We start from the raw sequence: 22,266 nt of genomic DNA on the forward strand, positions 1-22,266 counted from the left end.
CATTTGGGACATATTCTTCTATCTCCTTATTTTGTCTAACTTTCTGTTTGTTTCTATGTATTTAAAAAATCAGCCATGTCTCCAGATATTGAAACTATTGGCCTTGGGAAGAAGAGGTCCTATAGTGCCCTGTAGTGCCATGTTCCCTGTGCACCAGAAACAGGTGCTTCAGTGGTGTCTCCTATGTGTGTTGCATGTGCCCTACTGTTTGGTTGTGTTTGCCTTCAGTTCAGTCCATAGTCCTCTTTGCTGTTACAAACATGGTTTTTCTCTGTGCTTTTAAGGGACCAGTCTGGGGCACCTTGGGCTTATATTTGTATCAGACCAGAAGTTTGCCCTCAGCTCATTTGCTGAGGCTTGGGTTGCATTGAACTTCAGGGTACTATTGCTGTGTCTTAATACATGAACACAGGAACCATGAACTCAAGCTTATGATTTTATTTGGAAAAACATCTTAAGAATATTGTATACTATCTTAAAATAGTGACATTAGAAGGACTTTAATGTTTATAATTTCTAATATCTATATAATACCCTGTGGCATTACCATGCCACAGTCTTCACACACATTCCTTTGGTTTCTAACAGTCCTTTGAAAACTCATCAGCTATTCAAGCTCATTTTCATTATACACTTGGCTTTTTTATTTTGTTCAGCCAATATAGGTTCAGTACCTCAAAAAATAATTTCAAATATTAAGGCAACGCTTTGTATTTTATTCTCCAGAATAAACATAAATGGTTTGTATACTCATCTCAGACTGTAAACTTTGGTTTTCTTGGTTGTCAAAATCTCCTGGCTTTCACTCTAATAATATACTGTTTCCAAGTGGGTTGGATTGGAAGGGGCAAATCTGTAGGAGACCATGGGTGTGGTGAGCTTGGTGTTAGCAAGTTACATGGCAAGTGTTTATGCTGGTTCCTGCAGGTATCTCTGCATCTAGGTTGGAGGGTCGGTTACAGAAATGGCATCTGTCAGCTTGTTTGTTCTTGGATAAATCTCTTAAAGATCCTTGCTCCTCCAGTGCAAGTTCTCAGATTAGTAAATAAATCTCCTTTTCCTATACCCAGGTGTTTTTCAACCTGCTGCTTCTATGCTGTATCTTGACAGAGTTGTTTATTACATTGTTTCTTTAAGGGTAAGGATTCATTTTCCTATCACCTTCCAGCTTTCCCAGAGGTGAGCCTGCTGATTTTTAAAGTACCTGAAGTCAAGCCCCACTTATTGTAACAACTCATGAAGTTAAGTCCCATTGGTTTACAAAGCCAAATGTTATGTGGGCTTGTCTTCCCATTGCAGGTCCCTCATGTCTGGGGTGCCTAGTTTGGGGTCTGTTCCTCTCCCTTCTTTGAAATTATGGTATCCCTCCCATTTGTGGTTAATATCACCAGAAGTCTGGTTCCCAACTCTGCCTCTCCTACCATTTTTGATGTGGCTTCCTCTTTACAGTTAGCTATGAAAAGTCTGTTCTGTCAGGTTTGGGTCATTTTCTGGGTTAGTTGCACTGATGTGGCTGTTATTTACTTGTATTCATGGGATGAGGTGAACTTAGGATCCTCCTACTCTGCCATCTTCCCAAGCTCTCTCCCATTTAGCTCCTTTAGTATCAGAAAAAGGCAATCTAACCCAGGTTATGCACATGAAGAAGAATAGAATAAGTGAGCTTCTTTTCCTACCTCTAGTGCAGTGGTGCTTACTAAAAAGGGCCCACAAATTTACATTGCTCTAAAATCCAATCTCACCTTTCAAGCTTCTGATTTTTTCACTGTTGGAGTTACTAAAGCATTAATAAAGTTAGATATTGAGGTATATATTTAATTATCTCAAAAGACCATTTAAAAGTCAATTAAAAATGAAAAATCATATTATTAGAGTGAAAGCCAAGAGATTTTGACAACCAAGAAAACCAAAGTTTACAGTCTGAGATGAGTATACAAAACCATTTATGTTTATTCTGGAGAATAAAATACAAAGCGTTGCCTTAATATTTGAAATTATTTTTTGAGGTACTGAACCTATATTGGCTGAACAAAATAAAAAAGCCAAGTGTATAATGAAAATGAGCTTGAATAGCTGATGAGTTTTCAAAGGACTGTTAGAAACCAAAGGAATGTGTGTGAAGACTGTGGCATGGTAATGCCACAGGGTATTATATAGATATTAGAAATTATAAACATTAAAGTCCTTCTAATGTCACTATTTTAAGATAGTATACAATATTCTTAAGATGTTTTTCCAAATAAAATCACAAGCTTGAGTTCATGGTTCCTGTGTTCATGTATTTAAAAAATTAAGCATATAGTTTATTTAAACCTGTTTTGTAAAATAAACAAATCATTGAAAAAAACCCCTCACTTCTACTCCTTATTTTGAAGGTAGAAAATGGTCCAGCAGGATAGCATAGCAAATTAAGAAATTGAGTTCTGGAGTCTGCCTAGATTTGAACCTTAGTTCTGCTCCTTACTAGCTGTCTGACAATGGGCAAGTTACTTAATTTCTTCATGCCTCAGTTTTTAAATCAGCAAAATAGGAATAAGAATGGTATATATATTACAGAGCAATTATAAGTATTAAATGAGGTGATACAGATAAAACACTTAAAACAGAATAAAAGCTCATTAATCATTAAGTACCATGATTTAAAGGCATAGTTTTCAACCTGAAGGAATTGATAATTCCATAAAGTGTTGAGTTCACTTTGGGAGAAAATACACATATGAAAAAACTGGAAAATAATTAAGTATTAAACAGTTTCATATAAGATATAAACATAAATGATGTAAAGAATAACAAATTTGTGGTTAACTTGTCAGTATGCTTCTGTGTGGGAGAAAGTGGGACTGCTAGCAGAAGTGAGAACATAAGAAAACACCTAGAAGTGTGAACAAGTAAGACAAAAGGCTCTTTTATGTGCATTAGAATTTAACTATGCCCATATTTTCTTCTAAATCTTTCAAAATTTAGAATCCATGTTGTAAATATGAATCAGTATATTTAAGTAACAAAACCATCTATAAATACTTTAAAATTATTTAAAGGTAAAACTTTAACATATATGTTAATATATGTGTGTATGTTATGATCACATTTGAGTTTCAAAAATGTCCGGTAAATAAAGGCAAGACAAGTATTATTATTATTACCATTTTACAAATGAGGAAGCTGAGGATCAGAATTTATGTCACTTGCTTAAAGTTACACCACTAGTAAGTGAGACCTTTCAATTTAGTGCTCTTCTATCACACTATACTTACTGAGTAGCAGAAAGCTTAGAACATGAGAAATGAGGACTGAATGTTTTGATAGATATTATGGTTGATTTTCACCTCAAACAAGGAAAAAATGGTATAGGATAAAAGTGTAGATACTGCCAAATCTCAGGTATGTTAAAAATAAATGGGCACTAGTTAGTTACACTATGCCTTAGAGGTCCTCTTTCTTTTTGTTTTGAGTGTTTTCCTAAGGGGTTGCAACATTAGAAGTGAAATAGAAATAACATACACATGGCAGATTCAGATAGAATCCTTTCATAGTTTTTTCTTCACCATTATCATTTATTTCCTCTGAGGTAATGTGCTTTTTGAAACACAGAATAAAGGAACAGACCACACTTCAGCAAAAGTTTGCACATGAATATTATATTTCAGCCATAATCAAGTTGTGTTTTAAGAACAAAGTTTCCACTGTAATATAAAACCCACTGTAAACATCTCCTTGATATTCCTGTCAACATGCCAATAGAGAAGAAAAAGTATAAAATAATAACAAAACTTGTAATTAACTTCCATTCATAAATGCATATCATGGAACAAAATCTCTGACATAGTTATATAAATATAAGTACTTATTAAAACAACTTGTAATAGCAACATTCAAATTTTATTCAGAAACCCACTGTAGCTAGTTTTGATCCCAATAATAAACATGTAGAAAAGTAGAACCCTTTCCCTCTGCTTTAGATAAATTTTAAATTACTTCTATTCATATATGGGAGTATCAGTTGTCTGGTTCTTAAGGAAGAATTGTATGTCATGTAGGGAGAGAATTTCCTGTAAGAACTTCAATAAGCAACAAAAACTCCACCATTCTCTTTTGAGGGCCTGGGTCAGGAACAGAAGAAAATTGGACACAAACTGGCTTTTGACTAAGTTCCTATTCCTCAGTTTCCCAATTGCACATTGCATGGAGTCTTTAGGGCCATTTGGCTGGATACTAAGGTGTTCTAGCACTTGCATATTCTGTTTTGGAAGAAATGGCCCTACTTTGCCTAGTCAGTCAATACTTCAAAGGAAGAGGGTGACAGGACATTTTATGTAGCTCCTGGGTCATTCCAGTTCTCATCTGATGGCATGCATGCAAAGGAATATGTTAGGATAATTGTATCTTAAAGGGCTAGTTCTTATCCTTTCTGAAGCTTTTATTTGGTCTCAGATCCATTTTTTTACAATGCCAAGACAAAAATCTTTCAGTGAAAGATGAAAAAACCACTTATAATTTAGTTAATAGTTGTGGACTGAATTTTTAACACTTAAAATATTTTTAGGACATGTAACGGTGTGGATTCATAAATGAGTTCTATTTATAGGCATACATTCAGTTAAGTATTTGTAAATTATTAATGGAAATACTCATTTTTATTAGTAGATAATTTGAGGTAATACTTGTTTGGGAAACTCTTCATTGATTTTCATTGGAAATGGGTTTAACTTATTCTTTACATGTTTCTTCTCCTTTTTCTGGCAAAGAGGCCTTTTTCTTGGGTACATAAGTCACACTGGACAAGGAATGCTTTCTAAATGTAGACAGTCTTCTCCTAAAGTTCCCCCCTGAAAAGAAATATAGGAGAGGGTCAAAGCAACAATTTGATGCGGCCAGAGACAAGGTTATGACCACTGACTTCTGCATTCTAAGAACAGAATCACAGGGTTTAGTTTCATTGTGTAAAAAATGAAGGTGGATGGTGCGTTGAATATGATATGGCATGAAGCTGATCAAAAAAGCAGCTGTCACAACTATGATCATTCCTATAGCTTTTTTACGGCTTGATAGATTTTTCTTCATTGAATTTTTAAGTAAGGTTAAAATGATCATTGTGTAACAGACAATTATAATAACAAAAGGAATGATAAATCCGATAAACAATGACACATAATGCAAGACCAAGACATGATTTTTAGCCTGATTGTCCTGTGGAGGCTCAAAGCACTTGGTATTGTTTTTCTCATCTTTGTAAGATGTGGACATTAAAAATGGAGAACTGGTCAAAATCACAAAAATCCAAATGCTAACACACACAAACCTGGCTTTCTTCTGTGTAACCAAATTAATGTTCTGGACTGGAAAAACAATTGCAATACACCGGAAAAAGCTCATGGCTGTCATAAAGAAGATACTACAATAGAGGTTGACATACAAGGCATAGGTGCTGAGGCGGCACAAAATGTCACCAAAAAGCCAAATGCCTTTGTGAACATAATAGACTACACGGAGAGGCAGTGTACACACGCACAGTAGATCTGCTACTGCTAAATTAATCATGTATACTTGGAAAGCTGACTTCTCATGATATGTTTTTATGAGGACATAGAGCACAAAGCTATTGCCAAAAAAGCCCACAATGGAGATCATAGAGTACAAGGTGGAATACACTTGATTGCGGAAGTCATCAATAGTGTCATTGCACGTGTTATTATTGGCAGAAGATACTGTCAGATTCCCGACGCCATCCATGTTTCTCTAGGAATGTCTGCTTGGTGCCTACAATATATATATACATACATATATATATATATATATATATATATATATATATATATAAATTCTTGTCAATTTTTATCAGACAATAAATTACAGGAATTACTAAGATTTCACTTTATATTGTCATTATATATACTTTTTGATCATGGCAGGAAGTACAGGTAGTGGGGCAATAAAGAAAGATTCAGCTGCACCTTGCCTCCAGGAGAAGAGTTTGTGTCCTATAGCCATCAAGAAAACTCTTTTTCCCTTATTTCCACCAAAGTTTGCCTAATGGACTTCCTCTTAATCCTCAAAACCTAGCTAAAATAGCTCTGCTTTTCTTTAAGTCATATTACTCTAGTACTATTCTGTAAATCTTCTTTTTAATTGAGTTTTTCTATTAGATAAAAGCTTTAAGGATAGTCATTTTTCATAAATATAAATATCCATCTATCTATCATCTACCTATCTATCTACATCTATCTATCTATCATCATCTATCTATTGGAAGAGCATTGAATTCTCTTGGAGAATAAAGTCTAGGTGAAAATGCTTGGTTCGTTCAAGAAGAGGGCTTCTAGGTAACATCTGCTGGTTGATACTTATCTAATTGTTTTAATGAGAGAAAAAAGTTCCAAAGAGGTAAAACACATTTTTAAAAATCTGCACCATTAGTTAAGGCTCTGAGGAAAGATGCAGCATAACTAGTTAAAATATATTTTCTGGGTAAGGATATTGTTGTAGCTGTTTATTCTTGTTCTCTTCCTAAACTCACTCTCAAAACCACACTGTTCAACCATACATGGTCATTTCTTTTATACCAAAAGGTTGTTACTTGGTCTAGCTTAGTTAAGCTACATCAAGACAGCCAATTAAGGCAGTAAACAAGCTCTGATCAGACAGATCTAGGGATGAGACAATTTCTAGTGTTCCTCCAGATTCTTTTATTCTTTAAGAAAGTGGGAGTAACTCATCAATACGGAATATGGTGGATAATCTTTTTTTTGTGGATAATATTTGATTGAAGTCTGATTTCTTGGCCTTTTACACAGCTCTTTCTCCCTAGTAAAAGAGAGTTGGGGTTTGTAAGGTGGAAAGATTGCTTGAACATGCAAGAACTCCAAGCAATGGAAGGGACTGATCTTGTCTCTGAATTATAGATACAGAAACAAACAGTTATAGTAGTGGTTGTAGGTGGGATATAACTTCCAGGTTTACTACTGCTAACAACTTGGCTAGTTGCTTCATTTTTCCCTTTAATTAAAAAATGTCATAATTTTGCACCAAGAACTGTTGGTATATGACAAAGAATTGAGGGTGAATCATTCTGAGGGTGGATATCTAAGATCAAAGAGAAAAATGAGTTGACTATTCCCAACTTCTGCATTATTTCTTAGTTTGCTTTCCGGCAACTAAGAAAACTAAGAGGTTACTTGCCTCTTTCACCATTGGTTCCCTGAACTCAGGTGCAATTGTGGAAAAGAGGGAAACTGCCTAAACTTAATCAAGTTTTCTGTTAGCCTTGTTACTAGGTTTTCCACAAATTGGGCAGTTTATGATGAGTCACTAGATGGTGCTGTTGAGATTTTTGCTATAAGCTTTATTTTAAGAACTACACTTGAAAGGTATTAGATAAATAATTACCATCTGTCTTTCCTACCACCATCAATCCTCACTACATCCTCCTAAAAGCTCTAGAAAAATTTTCCATATATTGGAGCTTCTTCCAATTATATCATAATTCTGTTCTAAAACCTTCAATGGTCCCTGAGGGCTTTCAGAATAAAATCCAAACTTCTTCGTCTGATATTTAAGGCTCTCTATAGTCTAGTTGCAACTAAATTTTCTTAGCTTCTCTCTCACTTTTCTCGTTTGCACACCCTATAGTTCAATGAAACAACTATTTTACTATGCTAGAGACATGTGCTACATGTTTTCTCACCAGTCTTTTTTCATGCTATTTCTTTTTCTGAAATACTCTTTCCTCCATCTAGGTATATGCAAAAACTACCCACCCTTTCACTCAAATTACACCCTTTTTGGGTGTAAAGACTTTAAGACTTTCTTCATCCTCTTTCCAAAGTAATTTCTATCATTTTCCTTTCTAGGGAACTCTAAATTCTCTTTCAGATCAATGATTTGTATGCATATGTTATCTTCCCTGACAGACCATCTGGTTGATATATAAGAAGGCATGTCACACAGGGCTAAGACATATGTACTTTGACCATAAGTGCTCAATAAATGCTAATTGAGTGAATGAATAAATGAATGATGAACAAGTTTGTCATTTTTAAAAGTATTTATCATTCAAAACCACTTAGAGTTATCTTTGTATTCCAGTATCATTTAAAATCTTTCCAGCCTCAGAGCCTAAAGTAAAGTTACTTCCTAAGGTATTAAGGAAGGAACTAAATCATAATGCTAACTGTAAGATTAAAAAACATTCATATCTTGACACAGAATAATCATTTATTTGTTTTTCTGTTAAATATTATAAATTTGACATTCCCAGATCTTTGAATGAAAGGTGCCTAATAAAACTGATAAATAAATTAATGGAAAACAGATGGTCATTAGTCCCATCAATAAACTTTCCAGTCCTACAGACCAAAATAAGCTTTCCTAGTAATGTTGGTATTTAGGTTCAATTGTTTATTTATAACTAAGTCAGGTCAATCACTTATATTAGGTCATAAAAAGAAAATTGTAAAACTTTTAAACAATTAATGAATCCTAGAGGGATAGAGATCATTTAGTCTAAGCCACTCATTTCACAAATTATGGCTTTCCTTGTCTTTAACAGCATTTAATTTATTTTTATAGAATTTACTGTGATCCCCAAATAATGAGACCCATACTATATGGATTCAGAGATATCCCTGCCTTCAAGCCCCTCATAGTTTGGTGGGGGAGAGGAGTGATAACTCAGAAATATGGAAAGGTTACAATACAGTATGGTAAGAACTATCTTAGAACAAAGCAAATGGGCTAAATTGGTTAATATAAACAAACAATAAATACATAAAATGAATTTTTTTATGCAGATGACAAAGGAAGTTACTTTGTTTAGATAATTTGCCAGTTGAAGAAACAAGATTGATTTAGAAAATGGAACCATACCTCTTTCTGACACTGCAGTGCCTTTCACGAATGTTCCTAGTTAGTGGTCAGTGCTTCTTATGATGTAATTTCCGATGAAGCCTAAGATGACATCACAAGATCGAAAAGGAAGTCAATGACCTTAGAAGCAGTCCAGAAGGGTCATGGGAACTTAGTGACCTTAAGTACAGATCCAGGGTGTGTCATGGGACATCACAGCTTTACTGACAGATTTAGGGCTAGTTATTGGATTCCAGGCCTCCTTCTTTCTCCCACATTCATTTTTACATCCCCGGGGGATGGGGGTGGAACTTATAATATGGACTGGAGCTGATTACAGATTTTTGTTGCTGTGTGCAGGAAGCTTCTGTATCTAAGTATGAACCCAATGTTATAAAAATACTCCTCTTTCTATAAAACCATGATATTTTTCCTATTTTCTCTTCTAAACTGTTTGTTATTAAGTTCAAAGGGGAAATAATTTGGAAGGTCATATCCAAGGATTTAGTATGCTAGGAAGAAGAGTTAGCACATTAAAAATATCAAATATATCTGTCTGGAATGGCTTAGGGATGGTTTTCCTTGAAGGAACAATGGGTTAGAAGACCTCGGACCCTTCTTCCTAAAATCTCATAATGTCAGTTATTGTTTATATCACTAATTTGACATATATTGTATACCTTCAGAAATCAACTGTTCTGTAGTTTGTATTGTTAACTTTTCATGAGTATATGCTTCTTCCCTTCAATTAAACTATATCAGAAAAATCTGATACAGTTTATGTAAAACTATATAGATTTATATAAAACAAAGTACAACAAATCTCCAGGAAATGAACAGAGAAAGGCTTTTGTGAAATGGTAGCAACCTGAACACTTCCCCTCCCCCCCCAAGTTTGTATTCCCTTATGGCAATTTTCATCCCTGTCTGCAGGGACCACACAGGCTGGCCACTTTTCATTTATCTGTGGCCTAAGCACCCAAAAATAAATACCTTCCCGTTTATTCTTAGCAAGTATAAACACACTAGACCTTTCTAAGGGAACTCTGCTGAAAAAAAAGGAAATCAAGAGGAAAATAAGGGAAATTAAAAAATATAAAATGTAGACAAGTTTTAAAAGTAGGAATATGAACCTGCAGCTATAATATTGCTATTTGAGTCCACTCTGTTTTCAGACAATCATTTTTTAGATCTTCTCCAATTTCTTTTCCCTTTCTGAATTTCCCTCCTTCTCCCAGTAAAGAATTGATATATGTAACTTACTACTAGCAGTCTGGGTGAAGTATGGGCTGCAGGTGGGGAACTAGTCAAACTGAGTTGGCTTTTATATTTTTTTTACTCAGTCAGTAAGCTTTTTTTTTTTTTTTTAGCTTATCCTAGGGCTTCGTAATTAATAAAAGTATATGGACTGAATATTGAATGAAAGAAAAATCTCTGAGCTTAAAATTAAATGATTTCACTCATCTATGGAGAAAATTAACATTGCTCTGTCACAATTTTATGTTTAAACAAAGCTTATATTTTTTCCTAGTGTGGAAAGAGAAAGAAAGTTTGTGAATTTCTAAGACCCATCTATGAGAAGTGTAATATTACTAGGTTAATGTACTAGTTATCCATATCCATGGTAGCTGTACAATTATAGTTTAGTTCACTGTACATGCACAAGTGATTACATGTCATGTTGTCTGAGCAACAGTGTTTCCTCAAGTTTGAGATTCTGAGGTATCTTCTATTATTTATTTATTTAGAAATTCTGAGCTTTGCCTATAGCAAGCACTCAATACTTTCACTTTTTGCCTTTTTTTTTCCTCCCAATTTCCTAGCGGTCTCTTGTCTCTGACAGCAGCTTCTGCCAAAATTGGATTCTACCATTCTTATCTGGGTGATTGGGTGGGTAGATATCAGGCAAAAAAGTAAAAGTGTGGATATATGATTTTTGATTTTAATTATTTAATTCAGGAGTTACTTAGATCTTTTATTTGGGTCACCTTAAGTCCATGAGTGTGTGTGTGTGTGTGTGTGTGTGTGTGTGTGTGTGTGTGTATTCTTTCCTTCAGCCTTTAGCCTCCATTGAACCTATAACCTGGTCAAGCTCCAGTGAATGAGGGAAATAAGAGATCCAGAGATAATCTGAGAATACAAGGTCCCTAATGTTGCTGCATTAGAACTACCTATGAACAAGAATGACTTATACATTTTGTGGTCTGGGTAGAGCTGGTGATCTACCTACCCAGGCTGGTGTCTTCTATTAAATGAAGATAGTAATAGTGCTTCTTCTTTTATTTCTAGTCAAACAAATAGCCATTCCTGTTACTCTCAATCCAGTTTAGTACGTTTCTCCATCAAAGTCCTTCAGTCTTTTGTTTGTACTTTTCTTGATAATTTTCATTTATTGTTTTGTGTCATAGTCATCTCTCTGGGTATCCAATGTAAATGTCTTCATTATTCCCACCCCAATTCCACTAAACTGAAAGAGCAATAACCAAGTCTTATTATTTCTGTATTTCATGCTGTACACAGTTCAGTGTTATTTAAATATTGGTTGATTTGAAATAATCAATTTTCTATATACTTTCAGTAATGTCTTATCAAAATCAGAGGGAATTCTTGCATGGAGAAAGACAATGAACATGGTGGAAAGTTTGTAGGACTGATAGGCACAAGACCTGGATCATACTTCAGACTATAGTGGATGATTAATTGTGCGATCTTGAGTAAATTACTCCATCCTTGTGATCTCTTCATTTATCTACAATTCAATAGGTTTATATTATATATCTCTGAATTTCCCTTCAGTTTGCCATTCTGTAAATCTATGAAGGGTAGGGTATCATGTTCCTTGGTTTAGTTTAATCTTAGAAACAAAAAAGAGCACATAGGGTGAGAGATCTATGGGTTTAGTGAAGAGGAATATGGACAAAAGCTTGATTTTTTAATAATGTTTTTAATAATGCAAATAATGTTTGCAAGCTTGATTTAAGACTAGTAGGTGTTCCCTGCGTTTTAGGTGAACATCTGAGAGAAATATTCAATTCCTCTTTGATTATATTAGCTCTTCTCAGGATACAAATTTGGTCAGACCCCCTAAAGGCAACACAGAAGTTCTAGCTTTGACAGTGGTTTCTAAATTAAGTTCTAATCTTATGACATAAAGTCGTCCCACTTTCTAGGGCATCTTTTTCACTGGCCTTACCCCTTTTGTTATACAATAACAAGTTACAACATCTCTTGTTCTGGCAGTATTATCACCATTCTTTAGATCTTCTAACAGAGAAACTTCTGAAGTCATCTTTGTCTTTTCCTTTTTGTCATCTTTTGTATGAGATGCCCATCATGCTTGATCATATGGTGTTAGGGTTCCAGGACCAACAATACATCCATCCATATCTTGGCTAATACATGAAATCTATCCTACAGAGAATCTAACAAGCCTTAATTTCTGTTAAAATGACTTCATCTGATACTAAGTTTTTTTTTGAGATTTTATTTATTTATTTGTCAGAGAGAGAGAGAGAGAGAAAGAGAGAGTGTACAAGCAGAGGGAATGGCAGGCAGAGGGAGAGGGAGAAGCAGGCTCCCCGCTGAGCAGGGAGCCCAATGTGGGGCTTGATCCCAGGACCCTGGGAACATGACCTGAGCTGAAGGCAGATGCTTAACTGACTGAGCCACCCAGGCGTCCCTCTCTGATACTGTTTTACTCTTTTTTCTCTTCATTCCTTTTCATTACTGCTACTACTTCTTCACTTCTGGCTCTCATCACCCCATACATAGATGACATTATTACCTACTTTTTACATGCACCTTGTATTTTAGCCATGCTGAACTGTTTGTAATTCCTGGAGATGTTTCTCGTACCCCATTAATTTCAGGCTCTTTTGTCTCAAAATCATCTTACACACTGCTGCCACACTGGTCATTCATTTTTTTTTAATTTTTAAATTATTTTTCACACTGGTCATTCTTTAACCTTCAGTTGCACTTGTCTTTTGGTTGTTCAAGATCCTACAATGGCTATAATAAAATCCCAACCTTATATTTCAGGCAACCTCCTCCACAATATAACCTTAGTCTCCTATCCAACCTTCTGTCTTACAGAGAAAGGTAACAATGACAGAAGCTAAAGGAATATTACTAGTTGGTGAAAGAAAAAATCCACTAGTAAACACTAAGGAGAGCCTAGGGCTCTCAGAAGGAGAGCCCTGAAATAATCTGTGGCATCTTTTTGGATGTACAGTTTTCTCAAACTAAGATATGCTATAGAATGAAAGTGACAGCTTAATTATTGGAATAGTGACTCTTGGCAAAACTTGAGTTAGGGACAAGGTTACCCTGACATGCTGGTTTAAGATTCTGACTGTTTTGACAAGCATATTCCTTAAGTGTAGTATAGACACCCACCAAATTAAGCCAATATCCTTGCTCTTCAGATCAGTGATTTTTTTTCTCCCTGAGATTATGCCTTATAGTACCAAAGTTTAAGTTGTTTTTATTGTTATCTTGTCATCATTTACAAGTATCCATGGTTTTCATCCAAATTCTTTCCCCCAGGCCCACCTCTAGCCCCACCCTACTTGAACCATCTTTTGAGGATTAAAACATCTATTTTGACCTTGTTATCTATCCAATCTAAACAAATCATAAACATTTTTTTCCTTATAAGTAATATCTTGGGAGGTAGTCAAGTATACTTGATGTCTCTAATAACCCTAATTAGGGGAGATGTCAGGCCCAACTTTGATCAAGAGAATGACAGGTGGGAATTTGTTTGTAGTATGGTGTTTGGACTTTAAAATGATCTTAGGAGATGACCTTAATTCTGAAATTTGGCTCCCAAAACACTGTGAGAAAATTTTTGAAAACACACAAACAAGAATAGCTGTATTAATCTAAATTTGGGGACTTTACACTACTGATTGCATTTTGTTGGAATAAAGCAAATTACAAATCTTTTTACTTGGGAAAAAGATTCATTTATTTGGGTTATTAAGTGCCCAAGGAACCAGAATAGTTTGCATTAAGAGAGAGATATACATTCTATAAGGAACAAGAAGATAATGTGGAAATTTACACTGAGCCTACTTTGTTTTCCAAAATACAGGGAGACAGTGAAATAATTCAAAATTAGAGGAAAAGGAACATGGTTGATTTTAAGATAAGTTGGTTTTAAAAAAATGTATGTTTTTGAGAAAGGTAGATATGGGTTATGGTGTTGAGGGGTAGCAGTAAATTTCTTCAGTTTATATCATGGATAAGCAAGAGGACTACAGTTGTTTAAAATACCCAAAACCCCACAGTGAGCTTATAAACTCACTTTATTTTAAAGTTTAGAATTTGAGGGGTACCTGGGTGGCTCAGTAGGTTAAGCATCTGCCTTCAGCTCAAGTCATGATCCCAGAGTCCTGGGATCAAGCCCCGCATCGGGCTCCTTGCTCAGCGGGGAGTCTGCTTCTCCCTCTCCCTCTGCCTGCCACTCCCCCTGCTCATGCTCTCTCTGTCAAATAAATAAATAAAATCTAAAAATAAAAGTTTGGAATTTGAAAAAAATGTCCAAATAGAAAATATTTAGATTTAAGAACAATCTTAAGGAAGAATGTGGTCATTGATTTTAAATGTTTCCAAAAGACGAAAGAGAATGAAGTTCATAAAATGGTGATTGGATTTGGTTATTAGGAGGCCAGTGGTGACATTACAGAATATATTTACAATAAAATATTGAATTTAGAACAAAAATACAAAGGTTAAAACTTATAATCAGACTTTTTGGTCTCATTTAGATAATCATCATCAATAAAAAGAGAAAAAGGATGAAAGAAGATGTATTAGTTTTCTGTTGTTGTATAACAAATTATCATAAACTTAAAACAACACTGACTTATTTTATCTTAGTTACCATGGTTCAGGAGTTCAGGTATGAGTTATCTGGGTCCTCTACTTAGGGTCTCACACAGCTGTAATCAAGTTGTCAGCCAGAACTCTGACCTCACTGGAGGCTAGGGATCCTTTTCCAAGATCACTGGTTGTTGGCAGAATTCATTCCTTGTTATTGTATGATTGAGGCCCTGTTTTCTTGCTAACTGTTGACCAGGAACCACTCTCAACTCCTAGAGGTTACCCTCAGGCCCATGACATATAAGCCCCTTCTCTCACAACATGGTTATTTGATTTGCTTGCTTCCAGGATATCAGGAGAGTGATTTCTCTCTTCAAATCTTTCTTAATTCTTTCTATGAACTTTAGGTCTTTTGTGGGGGTAGAGGTGGGGCTGGTCTTCTTTTAAAAGTCTCACCTGATTAAGCAGTGCCACCCAGGATAACTTCTTGTTTGGTTAACTGAAAACCAACTGATTGGTACACTAACACATGAATTAAATTCTCTCATATTCATAGTCCCATCCACACTCAAGGGGAGTTGATTATATAGGACTTGTTCACAAGGGAGAAAGAATCCTGGAGCCATCTTTAAATTCCACCTACCAAAGAAGAAATGTCTAAGAGGGATTTTCTAGGGAAGAAAGTGTGGTCCAAAGGCAAGCTAGAAAAATCTGCAAAAGAGTGGCAGCCCTAGAAGTGTGGATTTATACATAGAAATGCAAGGATGATTGGTTAAAGTTCTTCAAGTGGGTGTTCATCTCATCTCAGACATTTTTTTTCCTGGCAAGGTGGGAGTGAAACAGTTGTACTCTGCATTTAAATGCTCTAACAGAAAAGATGATCAGAAATCTTGCCTCGAGTCCAGGTGAAGTCTCCTGGCTAACTTATAGGAAAAGCTAGGAATGCAACTGAAAGTTTCCAGAAAAAAAGCAAGATTTTTCAGTATGGAAAGAAGCTCTTTTAAAAAGGCACAAAATGCCATTAAAGAAGTACTCAATGGGGAAATAGATCATCCATTTGCTCAATAATGGGTAGCCTTTAGTGTGGAGGAACGGACTATACCGTATTTCCAAAAATATTACAGAACAGTAATGCAGTTACATTCTTCTCAGGAATATATACATTTTTGAGACTTTGGCAAGTACATCCCCAGGTATCTACTCTTAGTGAATAAAGTGCATTAGAAGTGGCCTATGACTATGTAAGTAAATGGTAGATGAAAAGTTAACTAAATTTAATTTAATTGAGCAAAACTCTTCTGGTTTTAATTATTTGATTAATGGCTTATTGTTTGTCATGAATAGAATAAAATGAAATGTCTGCTGCATCATGTCTGAATTATCTCAAACTATTAAATATTCAGCTAGGCTTACTGAGGTTAAACAGAAATTTTTGAAGGATAGGGCTAGAAACTGAATCTCTAAGTTTAACTTCTATATCTATAAATATTGGTAAATTATATATATGTATATATATATATATATAGAGAGAGAGAGAGAGAGAGAGAAAGATTGGTAAATATACAAGATCAGTTTTAGTAAATACTGAAAGAGGAGAAGGAAGATGGCAGCAGAGTAGGAGGGCCCTAGACTTGCCTTGTCCCACAAACACAACTAGATAGCTCTCAAATCATCCTAAATACTCCAGAAATTGACCTGAAGGACAGAAAAAAAAAAAACACAAAAAAGGGGAGAGGAAACACCGTATTGAAGAAAGCAGGAAGTGCTGAGACATGGTTTAGGGAAGAAACAGATTGCAGGTGTTGTGGAGGAGAAGGAGCCATGGTCCTTAGATAAGGGCAAGAGACAGATGAGCACACAAGGAAATGCACAAGGAAAACGTTTTCCTAAAGTCATTGGTGTGGAAAACAAGAGGGGCTGAATTTCATGAGTCCTTACAACCAGTAGGGCTTAAAGCCTAGAATTTAAAAGGTTACCAGGCTTGGCTGGGATAGAGCCCTGAGGCACTGCACTGCTCCTGCAGAGAAGACAGGCAAACAACTTGGGGGTGGAGGTGGGCAGACAGGGTGGAAACAGCAATCTAAAGAGCGCAAAGAGCACCTGGGTGCCTGGGTGGTTCAAATGGTTGAGCATCTGTCTTCAGCTCAGGTCATGGCCTCCAGGTCCTGGGATCGAGCCCCACATAGGGATCCCAGCTCAGCGGGGAGCCTGATTCTCCCTTTCCCTCTGCCTCTCCCCCTGCTTGTGTGCTCTCCATCCCCCACTCAAATTAATAAATAAAAGCTTTAAAAAAATAGAGTGCAAAGATCACTTGGGGCATACAGTGGGGAGATTATTTGCTTTTCTCAGAGCACATCACTGAGAGGCAGCATTCATGGAGTTCAGTACTGACAGTGGCTGCCTAAATTGCTTACACCAAGCCTTACTCCCCTACACTCTGGTGGAACTGCCCTTCTTGGTCATGCTTTCTTCAGTCCCAGTGCAGCAGACCCCTCCACCAGAAGACCGGCACAAATTCCTGCCCACACCATTTTCCAGACCAGAGAGTTTTTCAAGGCTTCAGTTCCAGTAGAGGTGGTGACAAGTCTCATTTCACAAGCAGACCAGAGCACACCTAGCTAAAATTTTCCACGAAGGCCAGGGACCAAACCCTGCCCACAGCAGTCAAGGAAAACCTCTGCAGATAACAGGCTTGAAGCATGGAGAAGGCAGAACAGAACAGCAGAGAACATGAAACACACACTGAAGGCACATCCTGAAGCACCAGGCCCTGGGGATTACCTGATCTATTCTTCATAAGGCCGTTATTTTTAGAAGCAGGAGATATAACTGGTTTTTCTAACATAGAGAAGAAAGCAGAGACTGAGACAAAATGTGAAGAATTTGTCCCAAAAGAAAGAACAAGATAAGGCCACTGCCAGAGATCTAAGTGAGACAAATATAACTAACATGTCTGATAGGGAACTTAAAAAAAATGATCATAAGGAGAGTCATTGGGCTTGAGAAAAGAATAGAAGACATCAGGGAGACCTTTACCATAGAGATAAAAGAGTTAAAAAAGAATCAGAGAGATGAAGAGTGCAACAAATGAGATTAGAAACAAGCTTCATGGAATGAACAGCAGGCTAGAAGAGGCAGAGAAACAAATTAATGACCTAGACAAAGTAATGAAAAGCAATGAAACTGAGCAAAAAGGAGAAAGAAGAATTATGCAAAATGAAAATAAGAGTCACTCAGTGACTCTGTCAAATGTAATAACATTTGTGTTATAGGAGTCCCAGAAGAAGAAAGAGAAAGGGGGGCAGAAAATTTATTTGAAGAAATAACAACTGAAAAACTTTCCTAATCTGGGGAAAGAAAGAGACATCCAGATCCAGGAGACACAGAGAACTCCCATCAGAATCAACAAAGTAAATTAATACCAAGACATATTGTAATTAAATTTGAAAAGTGACAAAGAAAAAATCTTAAAAGCAGCAAGACAAAAGAATTCCTTAACTTATAAGGAAAGACCCATAAGGCTAGCTGGAGATCTATCAACAGAAACTTGGCAATCCAGAAGGAGGTGGCATAATACATTCAAAGTGATGAATGGGAAAAATCTGCAGCCAAAAATTTTCTATCCACCAAGGCTATCATTCAGAATAGAAGGAGAAATAGTTTCCCAGACAAACAAAACCTAAAGAAGTTTGTAACCACTAAACCAGCCCAACAAGAAATATTAAAGGGGGCTCTTTGGTGGAAAGGAGAGACCAAAAGTGACAATATAAAGGCAGGAAACACAAAAGCAGTAAAAATGAACATTTCTGTAAAAATCAGTCAAGGAACTCACACACAAAAAGGATATAAAATATAATAACACACACCAAAAATGTGATGAGGAGAGGAAAAAGGAATGGGTTCAAACTTGAATGACCATCAACTTAATATGGACTGCTGTGTACAAAAGAGGTTATATACACATATAATGGTAACCATATATCAAAAACTGCTAATAAATATGCAAAGAATAAAGAGAAAGAAATCCAAATATATCACCAAAGAAAATCAGGAAACATGAAAGACAGACAAGAAATGATCAGAGAAAATCTCTAGAAACAAGCACAAAAAAGTAATAAAATGGCAAAAAATACCTATCAGTAATTACTTCAATGTAAATAGACTAAACATGCCAATCAAAAGAGAGAGGGTGTCAGAATGGATAAAAAACAAGACCCAAGTATATGCTGCCAACAAAAGACTCATTTTAGACCTAAAGACACTTGCAGATTGAAAGTGAGAGAATGGAGAAATTATCATGCAAATGGATGTCAAAAGAAAGCAGGAGTAGCAATATTTATATCGGACAAAATAGACTTCAAAACAAATACTGTAACAAGACACAATGAAGGGCACTATATAATAATCAAGGGGACAATCCAACAAGAAGATAAAACAATTGTAAATACTTATGCACCCAGTATGGGAGCACCCAAACATATAAAACAATTAATAACAAACATAAGGAACTCATTGATAATAACATAATAATAGTATTGGACCTTAACACCCCACTTACATCAATGGACAGGTCATCTAAGCAGAAAATCAACAAGAAAACAATGGCTTTAAATGACACATTGGACCTGATGGACTTAATAGATATATTCAGAACATTCCATCCTAAAAGTGCAGAATACACATTCTTTTCAAGTACACACAGAACATTCCCCACAATACTTCACATATTAGGTCAAAACACAAGCCTCAAAAAATTCAAAAATATCAAACTCATACCATACATCTCTTCTGACAAGAATGCTATCAAACTAGAAGTCAACCACAAGAAAAAGTGTGGAAAGATCACAAATACATGTAGGTTAAACAACATATTACTAAATGATGAATGGATCAACCAGGAAATCAAAGAAGAAATTAAAAGTACATGGAAACAAATGAAAATGAAAGCACAATGATCCAAAACTTTTTGGATGAAGCAAAAGCATTTCTAAGCAGGAAGTTTGTAGCAATATAGGCCTACCTACAGAAGCAAGAAAAATCTCAAATAAACAACCTAACCTTACACCTAAAGCAGCTAGAAAAAGAACAACACACAAAGCCTAAAACAGCAGAAGGAAGGAAATAATAAAGACTAGAGCAGAAATAAATGATATGGAAATTAAAGGAACAATAGAACAGATCAGTGAAACCAGGAGCTGGTTCTTTGAAACAATTAATAAAATTGATAAATGTATACCCAGACTTATCAAGAAAAAAAGAGAAAGGACTCAAATAAATAAAATCAGAATAGGGGGAGAAATAACAACCAACACCACAGAAATACAATCAGAATATTATGAAAACCATATGCTAAAAAATGGTATAAACTGGAAGAAATGAACAAATTCCTAGAATCATAAAAACCACCAAAATTGACACAGAAAAAATAGAAAAACTTAGAAAATCAGCAAAGAAATTGAATCAGTAATCAACTCCCAAGAAACCAAATTCTAGGAGATGGATTCACAGGGGAATTCTACCAAACATGTAAAGAAGAGTGAATACCTATTCTCAAACTATTCGAAAAAATAGAGAATAAAAGAAAACTTCCAAATTCATTCTATGAGGCCAGCATTACCCTGATACCAAAACCAGATGAAGACACCACTTAAAAGAGAACTAAATGAACTAAATGAATAGAACTACAATGATGAACATAGACACAAAAATTCTCAATAAAATATCAGCAAACTAAATCCAATAATACATTAAAAAATCATTCATCATGATCAAGTGGGATTTATTCCTGGGTTGTAAGGGTGGTTTAATATTTGCATATCTATCAACATGATACATCACATTAAGAACATATGTCAGTATAATAAAAACCATATATGAAAAACCCTCAGCTAATATCATCTTCAATGGGGAACAACTGAGAACTTTCCCTCTAGGGTTAGGAACAAGACAGAGATGTCCCCTCTCACCATTTTAATTTGACATAGCAATGGAAGTCCTAGCCACAGCAATCAGGAAACAAAAAGAAATAAAAGGCATTGCAATTGGCAAGGAAGAAGTAAAACTTTCACTATTTGCAGATGACATGATACTCGATATGGAAAATTTGAAAGACTCAACAAAAAACTGCTAGAGCTCATAAATGAATTCAGTAAAGTCACAGGATACAAAATCAATGTACAGAAATCTGTTTCATTTCTATACAGTAATAATGAAACAGCTAAAAGAGAAATTAAGGAATCAATTTCATTTACGATTGGACCCAAAACTATAAGATACCTAAGAATAAACCTAACCAAAGAGGTAAAAGATCTGTACTCTGAAAACTGTAAAACGCTGATGAAAGAAATTGAAGATGACACAAAGAAATGGAAGACATTTCATGCTCATGGATTGGAAAAGAAATACTGTTAAAATGTTTATACTACTCAAAGCAATCTACACATATAATGTAATCCTTATCAAAATACCAACAGCATTTCTGGGGTGCCTGGGTGGCTCAGTTACTTAAGCACCTGAGTCTTGATTTAGGCTCTGGCCACGATCTCAGGGTTGTGGGATTGAGCCTGGCACTGGGGTCCACACTCAGTGGGGAGTCTGCTTGAGATTCTCTCCCTCTCCCTCTCCCCCTGCTCATGCTCTCTCTTTCTAAAATAAATAAATAAATCTTTAAAAAATACCAGTAGTATTTTTTATAGAACTAGAACAAACACTCCCACAATTTGAATGGAACCACAAAAGATCCCAAGTAGCCAAAGCAACCTTGAAAAAGAAAAGCAAAGCCAGAGGCATGACAATTCCAGATTTCAAGTTATATTACAAAGCTGTAGCAATCAAAACAGTATGGTACTGGCACAAAAATAGACAAATAGGTCAATAGAACAGAATGGAAAACCCAGAAATAAACCCACAATTATATGGTCAATTAATCTTGGAGAAAGCAGCAAAAAATATCCAATGGGAAAAAGACAGTCTCTTCAACAAATGGTGTTGGGAAAAATGGACAGCAACATGCAAAAGAATGCAACTGGACCACTTTCCTACACCATACATACATAAATTCAAAATGGATGAAAGGCCCAACTGTGAGATCTGAAATCATAAAAATCTTAGAAGGTAACAGAAGCAGTAACTTCTTTCACATTGGCCATAATACCTTCTTTCTAGATATGTTTCCTCAGGCAAGGGAAGCAAAATCACAAATAAACAATTGGGACTACATCAAAATAAAAATCTTCTGTACAGCAAAGGATATAATCAACAAAACTAAAAGGCAATGTGTGGAATGGGAGAAGATATTTGCAAATGACATATCTGATAATAAAACTCAACACCTCCAAAATGAATAATCCAATTAACAAGTGGGCAGAAGATATGAATAGACATTTTTCCAAAGAAGACATACACATGGCCAACAGGTACATGAAAAAATGCTCAACATCACTTATCAACAGGGAAATGCAAATCAAAATTCCATTACAAAAAAATGAGATATCACTTCACACCTGTCAGAATGGCTAAAATCAAGAACACAAGAAACAACAAATATTGGTGAAGATGTGGAGAATGGGGAACACTCTTGCTCTGTCAGTGGAAATA

The 22,266-nt window shown here is 35.6% G+C and overlaps 1 protein-coding gene and 1 long non-coding RNA gene across 2 annotated transcripts in view; one reads left to right on the forward strand and one right to left on the reverse strand.

The window, feature by feature from the left end:
• LOC141370613 (uncharacterized) overlaps positions 1 to 22,266 on the forward strand; it is a 204,168-nt gene that overhangs the window by 140,974 nt on the left and 40,928 nt on the right. The gene's annotated exons all lie outside the window — the stretch shown is intronic.
• The window catches only part of CYSLTR1 (cysteinyl leukotriene receptor 1), a 37,716-nt gene continuing 18,983 nt past the window's right edge, over positions 3,534 to 22,266 (reverse strand). Inside the window, exons 2-3 of the mRNA XM_025881886.2 lie at positions 8,863 to 8,943; positions 3,534 to 5,757 (exon numbers count right to left, since the gene is read on the reverse strand). Coding sequence (XP_025737671.1) covers positions 4,708 to 5,730 — 1,023 coding nt within the window. The 5' untranslated portion in view covers positions 5,731 to 5,757; positions 8,863 to 8,943 and the 3' untranslated portion in view covers positions 3,534 to 4,707. The remainder of the gene's footprint in view (positions 5,758 to 8,862; positions 8,944 to 22,266) is intronic.

The sequence above is a fragment of the Callorhinus ursinus genome, unplaced genomic scaffold, assembly GCF_003265705.2.
Source record: "Callorhinus ursinus isolate GAN/ISIS: 27379988/994484 unplaced genomic scaffold, GSC_fseal_2.0 scaffold40, whole genome shotgun sequence".
NCBI lineage: Eukaryota > Metazoa > Chordata > Mammalia > Carnivora > Otariidae > Callorhinus > Callorhinus ursinus.